The sequence below is a fragment of the Montipora capricornis genome, chromosome 13 (assembly GCF_036669925.1).
Source record: "Montipora capricornis isolate CH-2021 chromosome 13, ASM3666992v2, whole genome shotgun sequence".
Classification (NCBI taxonomy): domain Eukaryota; kingdom Metazoa; phylum Cnidaria; class Anthozoa; order Scleractinia; family Acroporidae; genus Montipora; species Montipora capricornis.
This window is the reverse complement of record NC_090895.1, coordinates 36,156,851-36,169,941: the sequence shown is the minus strand read 5'-3', so window position 1 is coordinate 36,169,941 and position 13,091 is coordinate 36,156,851. Positions and strand designations below refer to the sequence as shown.

At 42.6% G+C, this 13,091-nt stretch overlaps 3 protein-coding genes across 3 annotated transcripts in view; all 3 read right to left on the bottom strand.

The window, feature by feature from the left end:
- The window catches only part of LOC138030275 (collagen triple helix repeat-containing protein 1-like), a 2,496-nt gene extending 697 nt beyond the window's left edge, over positions 1-1,799 (bottom strand). The window contains exons 1-4 of the mRNA XM_068878174.1: positions 1,669-1,799; positions 1,052-1,161; positions 422-605; positions 73-293 (exon numbers count right to left, since the gene is read on the bottom strand). Of these exons, the coding sequence (XP_068734275.1) occupies positions 73-293; positions 422-605; positions 1,052-1,147 (501 nt within the window). The 5' untranslated portion in view covers positions 1,148-1,161; positions 1,669-1,799. The remainder of the gene's footprint in view (positions 1-72; positions 294-421; positions 606-1,051; positions 1,162-1,668) is intronic.
- Positions 1,800-1,919: 120 nt separating this feature from the next.
- LOC138030274 (collagen triple helix repeat-containing protein 1-like) lies at positions 1,920-5,914 on the bottom strand. Its single transcript, XM_068878172.1, has 3 exons — positions 5,729-5,914; positions 3,486-3,893; positions 1,920-2,797 (listed from the first exon to the last, which is right to left on the bottom strand). Exons 1-3 carry the CDS (start codon positions 5,825-5,827, stop codon positions 2,417-2,419), a joined length of 888 nt encoding a protein of 295 aa, XP_068734273.1. The 5' UTR covers positions 5,828-5,914; the 3' UTR covers positions 1,920-2,416.
- Positions 5,915-6,984: 1,070 nt separating this feature from the next.
- LOC138028938 (collagen triple helix repeat-containing protein 1-like) lies at positions 6,985-11,551 on the bottom strand. Its single transcript, XM_068876585.1, has 4 exons — positions 11,244-11,551; positions 10,517-10,631; positions 8,093-8,506; positions 6,985-7,642 (listed from the first exon to the last, which is right to left on the bottom strand). The coding sequence occupies exons 2-4, from the start codon at positions 10,610-10,612 to the stop codon at positions 7,256-7,258; spliced, it is 897 nt and encodes a 298-aa protein (XP_068732686.1). The 5' UTR covers positions 10,613-10,631; positions 11,244-11,551; the 3' UTR covers positions 6,985-7,255.
- Positions 11,552-13,091: the final 1,540 nt, after the last annotated feature.

The following is a 13,091-nucleotide window of genomic DNA, read 5'->3' as shown; positions in this document are numbered from 1 at the left end:
AAAAACATTTCGTTTAAAGCTTTAATATTTATAGAAGCATTTTTTCAAATTAAATAAAATTCATTGACTAACCTTCAATAGACCGTACTGCTGTAATGGGTCGTGCTTCCAATAACATGTTTTCCAATTGTTTATCGATCCAGAAATTCCCGGGTTGCCTTTTAGTCCTTTGACACCTGGAAATCCCTGGGAACCTGGTTCTCCCTTAGGGCCAATGTCCCCCTTATCCCCCGGATCCCCGGATGTTCCTTTTCTCCCGGGACGACCGCGTTGTCCTTTTGTTCCAAAGTAACCTAGCATTTAATACGTCAAAACATTATACGAGAGATCACACTTTGGAAATTCGTTATTGATTAGAAGTAATATACAAAAACAAACAAATACAATTACGAAAAATGTTCTACTATTAGCAAGCGAATACCTGGTTCGCCTTTCTTCCCCTTAATTCCATAAACTGGAAATAGGTCAGCGACGTAACTGGATCCTTTAAGTCCCTTGTCGCCTCTCATTCCTTTTTGCCCCGGTGGACCCGCGGGGCCTGGGTCTCCCTCGTTTCCTTTTATCCCAGGGACTCCAATAAAGTATTGCCTGCATCTTCCCTCAACCTAGTCAATCAATCAATCAAACAATCAGTCAGTCAGTCAATCATTCAATCAGTTATTTAATCAACCAATCATTGAAACAATCGATCGTTCAATCAATCGATCCCTCCATCCATCAATCAAGACCGAGTCAGTCATTCAGTCAGTCGATCGATAACGTTTTAAAGATGACCAACATAAAAACCAAATCAATATTTATATTTATAAGTAGGGAGACGCTCAGATGGATTTCCTGGGTTTTCTAGCACGATACCTTACCCTTCGATTGCAAATTTTAAAGTGGCTATCCAGTCTTCCTAGGCCAACCGGCCCTAGGACAAACTTCCATACATCTTTATGACTGTTCTTCTGCCGACTCTTTAAGAAATATGTACGTGTGGCTAATAAGTTTTGAAAATTTTAAATCTCCCTACGGCTTTCCATTTTACTATAATTGAAAATTGTCCTACCTGTCCACAAAGACGTCTTCCCCAGTTTATCTTGCGTTGGGTTTGAGTTTCTTGGTAAAGCACTAACAAGACCATTGTTGCTAAAATCCTTGCCATAATGAAGAAATTAACTACGAAAAATATTGGAAACAATCAGCTTAACAATGACGGAAGACTAAAGAGTAGAAGAGCGATAACATTGCTTTCAGAGTAAAGAGCTTAATGAAAATATGGAAATGTTCTCGCAATGCTGGTGCATTTCTGTATTTAGATGTTGGAGTGCTCGCCATGACCGAAAAAATGAAACATATTTAGAACGTTAAAATGAAGGTGGGATTGTGCGTGGAGAAAGAGTCCCTCGTGCACACGCGTGTGCGGGATCCAAGCGTGGTACACGTATTGCGTGTCAGTCAATTCATGACATGTAAATTGCTTCTCATAGTTATTCTAATATTCAAATAACTTCTTTCAGGCATTTTAAAAGAAGAACTTTAAAAATATCAATAAAACTTATGGAGGGGAAGTTCACACGCAGAAAGAAAAACAATGTGCTTCAGATTATTAAATTATGCGCTTTCCTAGTCAGGCCATGGTTGTGAAGAAACGGCAGCCTTTAATGAAAATGCAGGTTTACTTACCAGTTTGATTTGCAATTCTACTAAGTATGAGTGTGAACCAGCAGAGGCAAACAGGGGAATTGAAGGTTCTCTTTGTAAAAGGGCATGAGACTGTCACCAAGCGTGACTGACTCGACGCCACTTCCAGACACGAGCAGAAGTTTCGGATCAAGTTTTAGGGAGTGCAGATAATCTCCAGCAATGCGGGTGTCCATTTCCTGTCACAATCACGTAACATGCCGACTAAAAACACTACCCAAAGAACAAGAGGATAGGGTAAAGAACCACAACCAAGATACGGTAATTTTATTTGGCGGACAAAGGCCCCTGCTCAACATAGGCTGTTTGTAATCTAATCACCCTGCACTAAAACGACAATATATTAATTTTTAAGCTAAGATACAGAGAACTCAACAGAGAGGGGACAACTTGTTTATTGTTTAGATGGCACCAAGTAGTGAGTAGTAGGGCGAGTGCTCTCACCTATGCGCTATCCCCGCTCTCTCGATCACGATATTACTTAAGAGCAAAATATAACAGTAGGGATGGAGCGAGAAGGGAAGTGGTTTATGCAACAAGTGGGTCATCAAAAACATGTTTTTTTCCCCTTAGTCTCGTAATTTATTGTGAGTTAATGTTTGAGCAATTTGGTTTGCACCACATCACGCCATTTCTAGAATAGCATTTTTTTTTACCGATCAGCGGCACATTGCAACTTACAGCTGGCATAAAATAGCTGGCAAACTTCTCAGTTCAAAGATAAACAATGTCAAACTTGCGGAGCGGGGACTTCTTGAATAATTATTTGACTGTTCGGTTGTATAACACCTTTAAAAGTAAGTTTGTTTGTAGGATATCCAGGACAATTATCCAGTGACAATCCAACTCGAACTGATCCCCTAGGAACAGAACTACAATACCCGGAGATGGTTCCATGCATATAATCCGGTAGGGTATTCTTGTTTGGACCATTTCGCGACAAATGCAGCGAGCTGAAGACAGCATCTACACTTCCTGGATCGGTACACGTCAGGTTGTCAAACGTGAAGTACCAGGCCTTGCAACAGTTCTCGCATAATCCGATGTGCGTCTCCCCCTGATAAGTCACGTGCAGTGAGGTATCACTACGTTCCTTGAAAAACGTACAATACTAGAAAACAGATGGTAACTGAATTAGAGTGGTTTTGCACAATTACGCAAAGTGATCAATTGGCTAAGAAGTTTCGTGTCAAATCCAAGTTGCCACTTACAGGAGTGATTACAAAGAAAACACTTTCTATTGAGTGATTTAGTGCAATTTTCATAATTCTACGGAATCCTATCCTCAAGCGCCAACGGCCAAACTGCGTTTCGGCTTCGATGAATCAAACTTCCTACGTCAAACCGAGAGTTCACCCGAAAACTGATTGATGCGTGATAGAACCCACCAATCAGCATCTTTGGTTCCCACGGTACATTGGTACATTCGAACTCAATGTCTATGGAAAGCGATGGGATCGGAAATTTGATAGATGGAAGCCAAAACGCAGTTTAGTTTAGCGCTTAGGGCTTGAAGTTGTACTTGCGACCTCCCGCACTGTAAGCCACTCAGTGCATAGTTTACTGGTTGACGATTTAAAAGGATGAAATCATGGTAAGTCTACAGCAATGTGCTGCAAAGGTTTGTTTGAAAAGAAAAAAAAAGCAGAGACATCAAAATACGTCTTAAGTATTTCATTTAGAGTTTCGTTAGATTTCAGTTCCCATAGCAGAACGTCTAGGAGCGCATAGTTTCGTTTGGCTCCGTCTCCGGGAGTAATGGAAGCAATTCTGATACAATGCATTTTGAATAAACCTACCACCATCTCTCCTCTGGCTGTGTTCATATCTGGAGTGAAAACACATTGCTTCCAATTTAGTTTGGCCACACCGGGCTCACCATCTTCTCCAGGGGGACCGATGCCTCCCTTTCTTCCGAAATCTCCTGGTAATCCAGGGGAACCCAACGACCCTTGCACTCCAAAGACTCCTGAAGGTCCATCACCTCCTCTGAAGCCTTTTGCTCCTTTCGCTCCAATATCCCCAGTTTGCCCTTTTTGACCTTTCACAGGATAACCTCCGCCTCTTATTCCGGGATTTCCGGGTTCCCCAGGAAAGCCTTTGTTTCCTTTGTCTCCCTTTATGCCCAATTGTCCAAGGGCACCCTTTGACCCGACTGGTCCCGTGGGTCCCGGAAGGCCGGATAGTAACTCGCATGATTCCATCATCTGAAATGTAAAGATTAATAGAACTTTTTCGCTTAAAGTTAAGAACTAAATAAAACATTGTCACGTTTGTTTGGAATGTAGCGGTTTGTTTGTTTGGGAAACGGATGAGGACAGTAACCGTGACAAGCTCAGGTAGCAAGCCATTTAATTCTGTACGTAAAAGGTCCTAATTTGTAAGGCTTCAGATTAAGAAACATGAGGGGGGGGGGGGGGACTCCCATATAAGAAGGGGAGGGATGCTAGGCGTCTCGCTAAGGGGTGTAAATTTTGGATTTTGGTCTCTCTTACGAGGGTCCGGGCAAAACGCAATCATATGTATACAAAAATTTGGTTTTATCAACGGAGTTGATAATATAAATTGGCCACCGTACAGAGATTCTAAAAGCTGACGTTTCGAGCGTTAGCCCTTCGTCAGAGCGTTTTGGATTCGCTCTGACGAAGGGCTAACGTTCGAAACGTCAGCTTTTAGAATCTCTGTGCGGTGGCCAATTTACACTTTTATATTTCTTCACGTAGGTGAAAGTATTCTCTATTTTCGAATTCCCCATAATACACTTTGTTTGCCCCCCAAATTTTGCATAAACCATTGTTTTCAAATGCTCTTGGGAATATGCAGTGTCCCCGAGAGCATTTGAAAGCAATAGTTTATGCAAAATTTGGGGGGCAAACAAAGTGTATTATGGGAAATTCGAAAATAGAGAATTAGATGATAATGTCTTTGGCATCATCAAGAGTCACCGTATTTTTTATTTCTCTGTGTTTTAATATGGTCTCTTTTAGGGGTCAAAAAAAGCCTGGGTCACACCCAGATTGGTCTCCTTTAGGGGTTTATAATTATCCCTTTCACTCTGGTAACGGCCACTGAGACCGCCAGACGATTTTACTCGTCAATGGGGACCCCCACAGGAATGAAAGGGTTAATTTAAAATTTCTTTCGAGCATCCCTCCCCTTTTTACGTGGGAGTAATCTCTAGTGCCCCAACAGTAAACAGTAAACTCGAACGGTGAGACTGCCTTTCTTGCGTTAATACGAAGAAGTTCTATTAAACTGTAAAATCAGCAATGCTTTGCTCTCACCAGGAAAAAAATCCAGTCTCATTTTAGGCCCTTTCCCTAGAACGAGCTCTTCGCCTTGGTCCCGGGGGGGGGGGGGGGGGGGGGGGGGGGGGCGGGGGCCTCCCTTGTGAAACAGACGGGGATGCTCGTCGTCTCGCTTAGGGATGTAAATTTTGGATTTTGGTCTCGCTTAGGGTGTTCCGGGCAAAGCGCCAATATTTTATGCCACCAAGGTCTCGTTTAGGGTTCCGCGAAGTAACACAGAATTACGCGAAGAGAAACAGAAGTCAAATTTCCTTTTAAATTTTCTTTTTAGATAAAAGCATTCGATGATTATGCCTTTTTATCATTAAAACTCATTGCGTGTCGTATTTTTGTGTTTTTAAACGGTCTCTTTTAGGGGTCAAAATTTGCTTAAGCCACGCCTAGATTGGTCTCCTTTAGGGGTAAAATTCAAAATTTCCGACAAGCATCCCCGTCTGTTTCATATGGGAGTCCCCCCCCCCCCCGGGGCTTGGTATGGCGTCGAGATTTTCCTGACGGTAAGCTTGTCTCCCCTGGGGGTTCCGACACCAATAACTTTATCGACATTGCATGTCGTTCAATTCTTATCTTGGTCAAGAACACAAAGTGTATAGTAACCAACAAAACGAACATTTTTCCCCAGCAATGGCAGCAATTTACAAGAATGATAGAGCTTGCAACATGAGCCATTGATAATGAATTCTGAGGAAATGCAACATGAAAGAAAAAAAGCCAGTTCAAATACTGTGACGTACCTCACGACACTCCTGTCTTGTCCAGGTGATGTCATCTTGAGAATCAACCGTATTCACGGCTGCCCAGAAGACGAGAATGAGGGTAGATATCATAAGCATTTCTGTTCGCCTTACGAAATTTTGAGAATCACAAATTAAAACACGCGCACAGTTGATTGCGTGACGTGGAGTGTCAGTGGCGCAAAACTGGTCGTCATTGTCAGCTATTGTAATCCTTTGGAGAATTTCCGGATTAGCAGGGATTTGTAGCATTTTTTATCAGTAATCCACCCAACCCAGGTCAACTCTAAGGAAAATAAAGAGGTTATTATATCAGAAAGAAAAAGATGTTCTGCTCAGACCAAATTGAATAAAATGTGGTTGACTAGGGACAAGGGACATGAAGAAGTCACTTTTTGATGAATGATTTGCAAGGGACTGTTGCAGTTAATACACAACTCTAACCCTATTTCCAATAGGTTTCACTACATTAATTATTTCGTAAAGATAACATTTCTTTTTCTACAACTTTTGAATGCTTAATTAACGCACACATGCGACTAATTGAAGGCTGAGGGGCTCGCGAGCAACGTGGAGAAACGTGCGCGAGGAGGCATTCTCGTGCGAGTACGGAGACCCACGCGGCAGACACTCACGCTGGTGTAGTTGTCCTTAAGCAAGAGTACACACAAAATACGACGAGAGAAATAAATCTTAGGAAGGCAGAAAAGATTAGTCCAGACCTTTGCTTGCAAATGACAACAAATGAAAAGGAAAGGAAAAGATCAGAGAGGTGTAGACGAGAAATAAATTGCAGGCATTGAGTTCAGCAAGAGTTGAGAGGTTTCCTCCTTTAACCTATACACAATTTTTTAAAAACAATGGCTACCATTGGGTGTCCTCTGCCCTAGTATAAGCCGAAACAACTGATGTTGGGAGAGACCAAGAGAAAATGAGGGGACAGAGAAGGAGGCTCCCGGTCCAGCCCTTGGGATATGTCATGTCCACGAAAGTTATTTTTAGACGAGCGGAAGTCTTCCGAGACGTCCGCATTCAGGCCAACCTCGGTTCCTTTGACTTCCGCTAGAACAAAGACTTCCGCTCGTCTAAAAATAACTTTCGTGGATATAACATATCCCGGCCAACGCCCTGAGCCTCCCTCTCTGTCCCCTCATTTTCTCTTGGAGAGACCTTTCAAAGGTATTAATTGCCGTAAAACAATTTTTTGAATGTATATCTTCAGGAGCTCACGACTCGGAAGTTACAACTCCAAGATCTTTCCTTAGATATATATTTTTCCGTTATTTATTGCCCTTTGTGCCAATCAACGATCAATGACTCATTCAAAGTCACACATGCACACATTAAACTGGAGAAAAAACTTGGAGGACATAAATCTTAAAAAATCAGGTCTGACAAAGACGATAAGGCACTGGGAGAAGAGTAACAGTTGTTCGGTGTTCGTTATGATGATCACGTGCATCTCTGGGCATAAGTGTGTCAAAATCATACAAAACAGTCTTTGATCAGGGCGTGGTATGAAGTCTCTCACGTCAGTGTTTTCTGAGTATTCTGTTGCGATGGTGACACCTCCTGTATCAATATCTTTCCATACCGATTGTGCAGTTGAAGATTATAAGGCGTGGAAGAACTATTGTACGTCGGACAGTTCTCCATCCGTAAGCCGACTCTAACTGGACCAGTTGGAAATCTCTTTTCACAAAACCCCTCGATTCTTCCATAGGAATAAAACGGGTAATCGGGGCTCAGGCCTCCTGACATGACACCGTCGATTGATCCTGGGTTTGGACACTCCGCATCATTGAAGCTAAAAAACCAACGCTTACAGCAGTCGCTGCAAAGTCCTATTTGAAGGTTTCCCTCATAGACTACGTGGAGGACTGAATTAAGGTCTTGCTTGGTGAAGATGCATTCCTAAAGAAGGATCAAAAGGTTTAGTTTTGTTCGCTGTTGACACTGGGGGGTAGGTATTTCCTGGTTAGGTATGGTACTGGGATCGACATTACTGAAAACCAGCATAGCTAGGTGCTAAACAATCTCGTCCCCAGAGTCCGCTATTCTTTTGGTCAGCACCAAGAACACGGACTCTGGCCACTTCCAATTTATGCGCAGTCGTAGTGAAGGTCCATTTTTGTAACCGTTGACAACCACTGTCGTTTCACATTTCTGAGCATGCGTAGACGAGAGTCCGTGTTCTTGGTGCCGACCAAAAGAAAAGCGGACTCTGGGGAAGAGATTGCGTGATAAAAGAGTTCGAGGTCTTCTGTGCTTCCTAGAACAACGGTTTTAAGTCCTTTGCATACCAAGAAAGCTTACATTCGACTCGACTAAGCACAAACAACAGTGATGGAAAACTGTACCAACCTTCAAAAGGCCTCTATCTATACTGACGTTTATTTCCCATGAAAACCGCGTCCAACTTCCTAATGTACCGGGAGATCCAACATTTCCACGGGGACCGATGTCACCAGAATATCCTTCGTCTCCTTTCCTTCCCATATTTCCAGGAAATCCCTGATACCCTTTTCTCCCTTTTTGTCCTGGGAAACCAGGGTCTCCGGGATCCCCGGGAGTTCCGGTCCTTCCACGCTCACCAGGATCCCCTGCAGGAGCTTGTACGGGTGAAATTTGTCCTGGTGCAAGACGGCCAGGTGGTCCCATTTCTCCACGATTTCCCTTTGCTCCTACTGGTCCCATGTTACCTTGATTCCCAGAGGGACCTTTTGGACCCGGGGCACCTTCACTTCCACGAGTCACTTGACCGCATTCACGGATCATCTGAAAGCAAACAATGTTATTTCGTTTGCTACTACTGAAAAGGAGGAACAAAATTACCGTTTATTACATGTGTAGTGTAGAGAGGTATCATATTCGGTCAAAGCAATTTCGAAAATTCTTTTGTCTTGCCTTGCAGGGGTGGCGCAGCAGTGAGAGCACTCGCCTCCCACCAATGTGGCCCGGGTTCAAATTCCCGGTGCCGGCGTCATATGTGGCCCCGGCATGATATGTGGGTTGAGTTTGTTGTTGGTTCTCTCCTTGCTTCGCGAGGTTTTTCTCCGGGTAACTCCGGTTTTCCCCTCTCCTCAAACACTGCCAACACTGCCAAATTCCAATTCGATCCGGAATGCACGGACACATTTGCACGAGCTCCTGAGCGTTCTTAAGGTGTTATGTGGTAGTAAACAAATTCCAAGCTTCGCTTCAATAGGCCTTTTGCAACAAACGATCACATGATACAAAATTCCGCCATGCTGGAGGGCAAGCTCATTGTTATTCCCCCACTGGAACATTAAAACAAAGGCAAGTCAAGCTTGACTGGTTCAAGGTCTCTGTTTTAATGTCCCAGTGAGGGAATAAGAATGAGCTTGCCCTCCAGCATGGCGGATTTTGTACCATGTGATTGTTTGATGCAAAAGGCCTATTCTTCGCGCTAAATTTTCAGCCAATCAGAGTCAATAGTAAAAATAATTGTGACATACTCCCACGTGATTTCCAGCGCTTAGCGCCGGCTGCATGAAATGTACTTTGTGTTATGATTGGCTCATACAAAAGTCGGTACCTGTTGTGATTGGCCAAAATAATCATCCCATTTAATAAAACAACTTTATTAAGCAGTTGTAAAAAACCCATTGTTAATTGGCAGATTATGCAATTGGGAATCCTTATGTGATATAAGGCCAGATTGCCACCATCATTTTGATGCTAGCGGGACTTCAAACGAGTTGTAAAAAGGCCTTAAAAAGTCCAGGCTTAAAGTAAACTCAACAAGAATCGAACCCATTGCCAAGCGATTGCCCTGCCTATTCCTCTGCTAGTGTACTTATGCAGGGGGGGATCTAGGATAAATAACTGACCGGTTTCCAAAACAAGGAAAAAGTTTCTAGAGGGTCCGCGGGCATGCTACCCTGGAAATTTGTTTGCATGTGAACTATCCAAAGCCCCCTTTCCTGTGTTTCTGACCGATTTCCGTAAAACGGTAGAAACCGGTATGGACCCGCCCTTGCATGTGGTATCCAATTGAGAACAGCTGTATAGACAGACTGAAAACAGTGAAGTAGTGGACAGGGTTAAGATAATGCCTTAGTGAGAAACTGAAGTACTGTATTAACAACACCACCAGAAACCCATAAGGGTTGAAACGTGTAACGGCCCCTTGTGTGTTGGGAAACAAGCTTCTGAATATTCAATTTGCTAAGTACCATATTTGGAACAACAAGAGCGAGTGGTTTCCAAATATGGTACTTAGCACTGAAACATTCAACCAATCAGTCCGCACTGAATATTCGGAAGCTGTGTACGCGCGTTACACGTTTCAACCCTTATGGGTTTCTGACACCACTTAATTAAAAGGCCCACCTTCAATCGACAGGCTTTTTGACCCTTTGCTTTTGTTTTGACAAGTTTGCATTGCTTATGGTAGCGATCTGGTTGGATGAATTTCAGCTTTGGCGGGAGTTTCAAATATGAAAATTGTTCCACGGCACACAATACCTGTAGGGCGAACGTGGCCTTTTTAAGGAGCATTTGACGGTCGAAAAATTACAAACAAAACAAACTAGGTTTTAGAATCCCAACCGACTGGTGGCAGACCAGAACAACCTGGAAAAACTTTAACTTTTGGTCTGGTTGATAGAGGGGATATCTTGAAAGAAATGGATGCATAATTCTTGCATCAACTGGTGCAAAAGAATGAAATTTGTGCCGCACTTGACTTTAGCTCATTGTTTAGCCGTGCAGGTGGGTACTGTAAACGGGAAATAGTGTTTGAACGCGAAGATATTATATTACCCTTTGGCAATCTCTATTAGTCCAAGTCCTAAAGAGCTGTCCACAAACGGCCAATATCAAAATGCTTTGAAGAGCCAAGGTAATCAAGAGATTCATGCTTTATGCTGTCTTTCACCTAAAGAAAACAGAAACAGCAGATGCATCAATCATTTAATCCCACCAAAATTGTTAATTGGTGATTTCTGCCATCTCTGACGAGTCACAAAATGAAGGTACCGTGACAACCAACCTCAATGGCTTCCTAGTCACGGTGTCGAAGAAGAAAGAAAGAAAAGAAAAATGAACAAAAAAAGAAAAGCAATAGCCTTTGTTAGAGTCTACCTCGTATCTGTCTGAAAAGAGAAATGTCTTTTTTTCAAAGGACTTTCTTACGGTGGCTAATTTCGGGCCACCGTACTTCTCAAGCGATTCGTGCCTGTGGGATGACAAAACGTGGCATCCACGACTCGCGTGTTTGTTTAACTGTTGAACACTTCGACGATTATGCCATATTACCAACAACCACGGCGTCATCATCTTTGAACATGGAATAACAATTATAAGACAAAGAAAAGTTATACAACCTTCTCTGGAAAGTAAAAATCAACTACATTTCCTACCAGTGTGAAAAGATTACAGTCGTGAATAAATACACTGTGCAATTGTCTGAGAACTGTGAAAGAAAACATTCAAGCAAATAATATCGTTTGTTGAAAAGAGGAAGAGGGAACGATTAAAGAAGTCTCACCTTAAACGTTAATGCCTGAATTGTGCAATATTTCTTCTCGCTCGATTGACGCCGATGAAAATAACCTCTTGGCAGTTGGCTTCAAGTATGCAATCGGATATGTGATAAAAAGGCCGCGAGTGCCGCACGGACCCCTGCCCGAATTGCGGGATATTTCTAGTCTCGCGTGTCAGTCACGGGAGATAATATTCTTGAATATTTGTTATTAGACGTTTTGGTGTAGTATAACGGAGTGTTTCTGAGTTTTGCGACTTATTTAACGAGAAAGCAGACTCCGTGAAATAACACACCAAGACATCTAATGAACGTGAACGTGTTCTTACGTGATAGGCGTGTGAGAAAACGTGACCGGTTCTGCGACTGCAAATTTGTATTCCTTTCGTGCGTTTTTGTGAATAGGAGGTAGGAGATACGTATTAACACGAACTTCGTGAATCCCTGCGTTTCTCGGTTCCTGTCGTGAAATGATTAAAACGTCAATACTTATTAATCCGCACTTAAACGACCTCGCGGGTTACTCAGTTTAACAGTGCTGTTGGTGGGTGCCTCTGGTAAAGGTACACCCCTTGGAACCTAGAATAGTTTTCTATTTTACAAGGGCCAGATCGCCGTGATCAAGCTTTATCTTGGTTTTTCAACATTTCAAGGTGGGCACCAACCATACCGTTCATAAGTGAGTCTACCAGCCGTTTCGTATAAAACAAGGGTGTCTCGAGTTCAAGCCACTAGCGCCGATATCGGTATAAATGTCAGTACTTATTTCTATAATAGGGGATTAAAAGGAGGGAATGGTGCCTTTGAAATGAGACCCCAAAGACCCACCTAGGATCTAACTTTAGTATTAAAATGAGCAGACCTCCATGCTTATGGTTGTCGAATGAAAAATCCTGGTGAGTTTGCAACTGATAGTCCTCTTGCTGGTCAATGGGAAGAGGCCATTACTGTGATCTCTAGTGGTATGTTAAATCGGGTAAAATTTGTTGTCAGTCTTAGCCATCTGGATGTACTTCTTAGAGACCTACTGACATCAAATGAAATCAGAGGTACCTTCATCGGAAATTCTTATCTTTACTTGTATCCGATTAAAAAAATCAGTATTTCTTTGGGGGATTTTACTTCAGGGGTACAAGTAACAAACTCCATGCAAACTCTGTTTTGTCTCCGACTGGAAATCCAAAAGATTCAGACAGTAACATAAATTCAGATTTTCCAATGGAACACTGGTCAAGCCGAACTTGCCACAGTAGTTAACTAGGGCCGGTGACAACCATAAGTTTGCAATCTAAAATAACTATTGTGTACTTCGAATGCCAGTCCATGTACACAATTGATAATAAAGGCAAATACGACCCCCTCATAAGAAATTATGTTGTCCCATGCTAGCTTACAGGCAGAGAGAATAAGAGCTTAAGGTGCGCACGTGTGTTTGGTGCACAAAAGGCGATTTTTCACGCCAAGTTAGTGGACAAAAACAAAAGATCTCTCATTACCTCCTTTTGTTAATCCACCAGCAATTATTATTTTTGTATATTACATCATTGTTGTCTGCGTCTCTGAATATAGGTTAAAAATCATCTATGGGGAGGCGGGGAGAGCAGTTGGAACAAAAGTATACAAGAAGCAAAGGTTTAAGGGTAAAGGGGATGTAGTTTTTTAATGAACCTTAGAAGAACTCATTCACCCCTATAGCAGCCCCCATAGTAAGGCATTAGAAGTGTCACTCTCAGGTAGTCTCAAATCACAGATCCATGTCCAGAAATGAGTCTGCGTTTGCAGGCTAACCTTGGCTCTCAGGAGGGAAAGGTTTAACCTCGGACAGGATTTGTCAGAGAAACAATTCCCACTCAG

What these genes read in the sequence shown, in the direction of transcription:
- LOC138030274 (XM_068878172.1), bottom strand. Translation starts at nt 5,827, where the DNA reads ATGCTTATGATATCTACCCTCATTCTCGTCTTCTGGGCAGCCGTGAAT. An exon ending in CAAGACAGGAGTGTCGTGAG is followed by an intron (nt 3,894 to 5,728) that starts GTACGTCACAGT and finishes TTTACATTTCAG; the next exon opens with ATGATGGAATCATGCGAGTT. An exon ending in CAGCCAGAGGAGAGATGGTG is followed by an intron (nt 2,798 to 3,485) that starts GTAGGTTTATTC and finishes TCTGTTTTCTAG; the next exon opens with TATTGTACGTTTTTCAAGGA.
- LOC138028938 (XM_068876585.1), bottom strand. Translation starts at nt 10,612, where the DNA reads ATGAATCTCTTGATTACCTTGGCTCTTCAAAGCATTTTGATATTGGCC. An exon ending in CTAATAGAGATTGCCAAAGG is followed by an intron (nt 8,507 to 10,516) that starts GTAATATAATAT and finishes GTTTGCTTTCAG; the next exon opens with ATGATCCGTGAATGCGGTCA. An exon ending in TAGATAGAGGCCTTTTGAAG is followed by an intron (nt 7,643 to 8,092) that starts GTTGGTACAGTT and finishes ATCCTTCTTTAG; the next exon opens with GAATGCATCTTCACCAAGCA.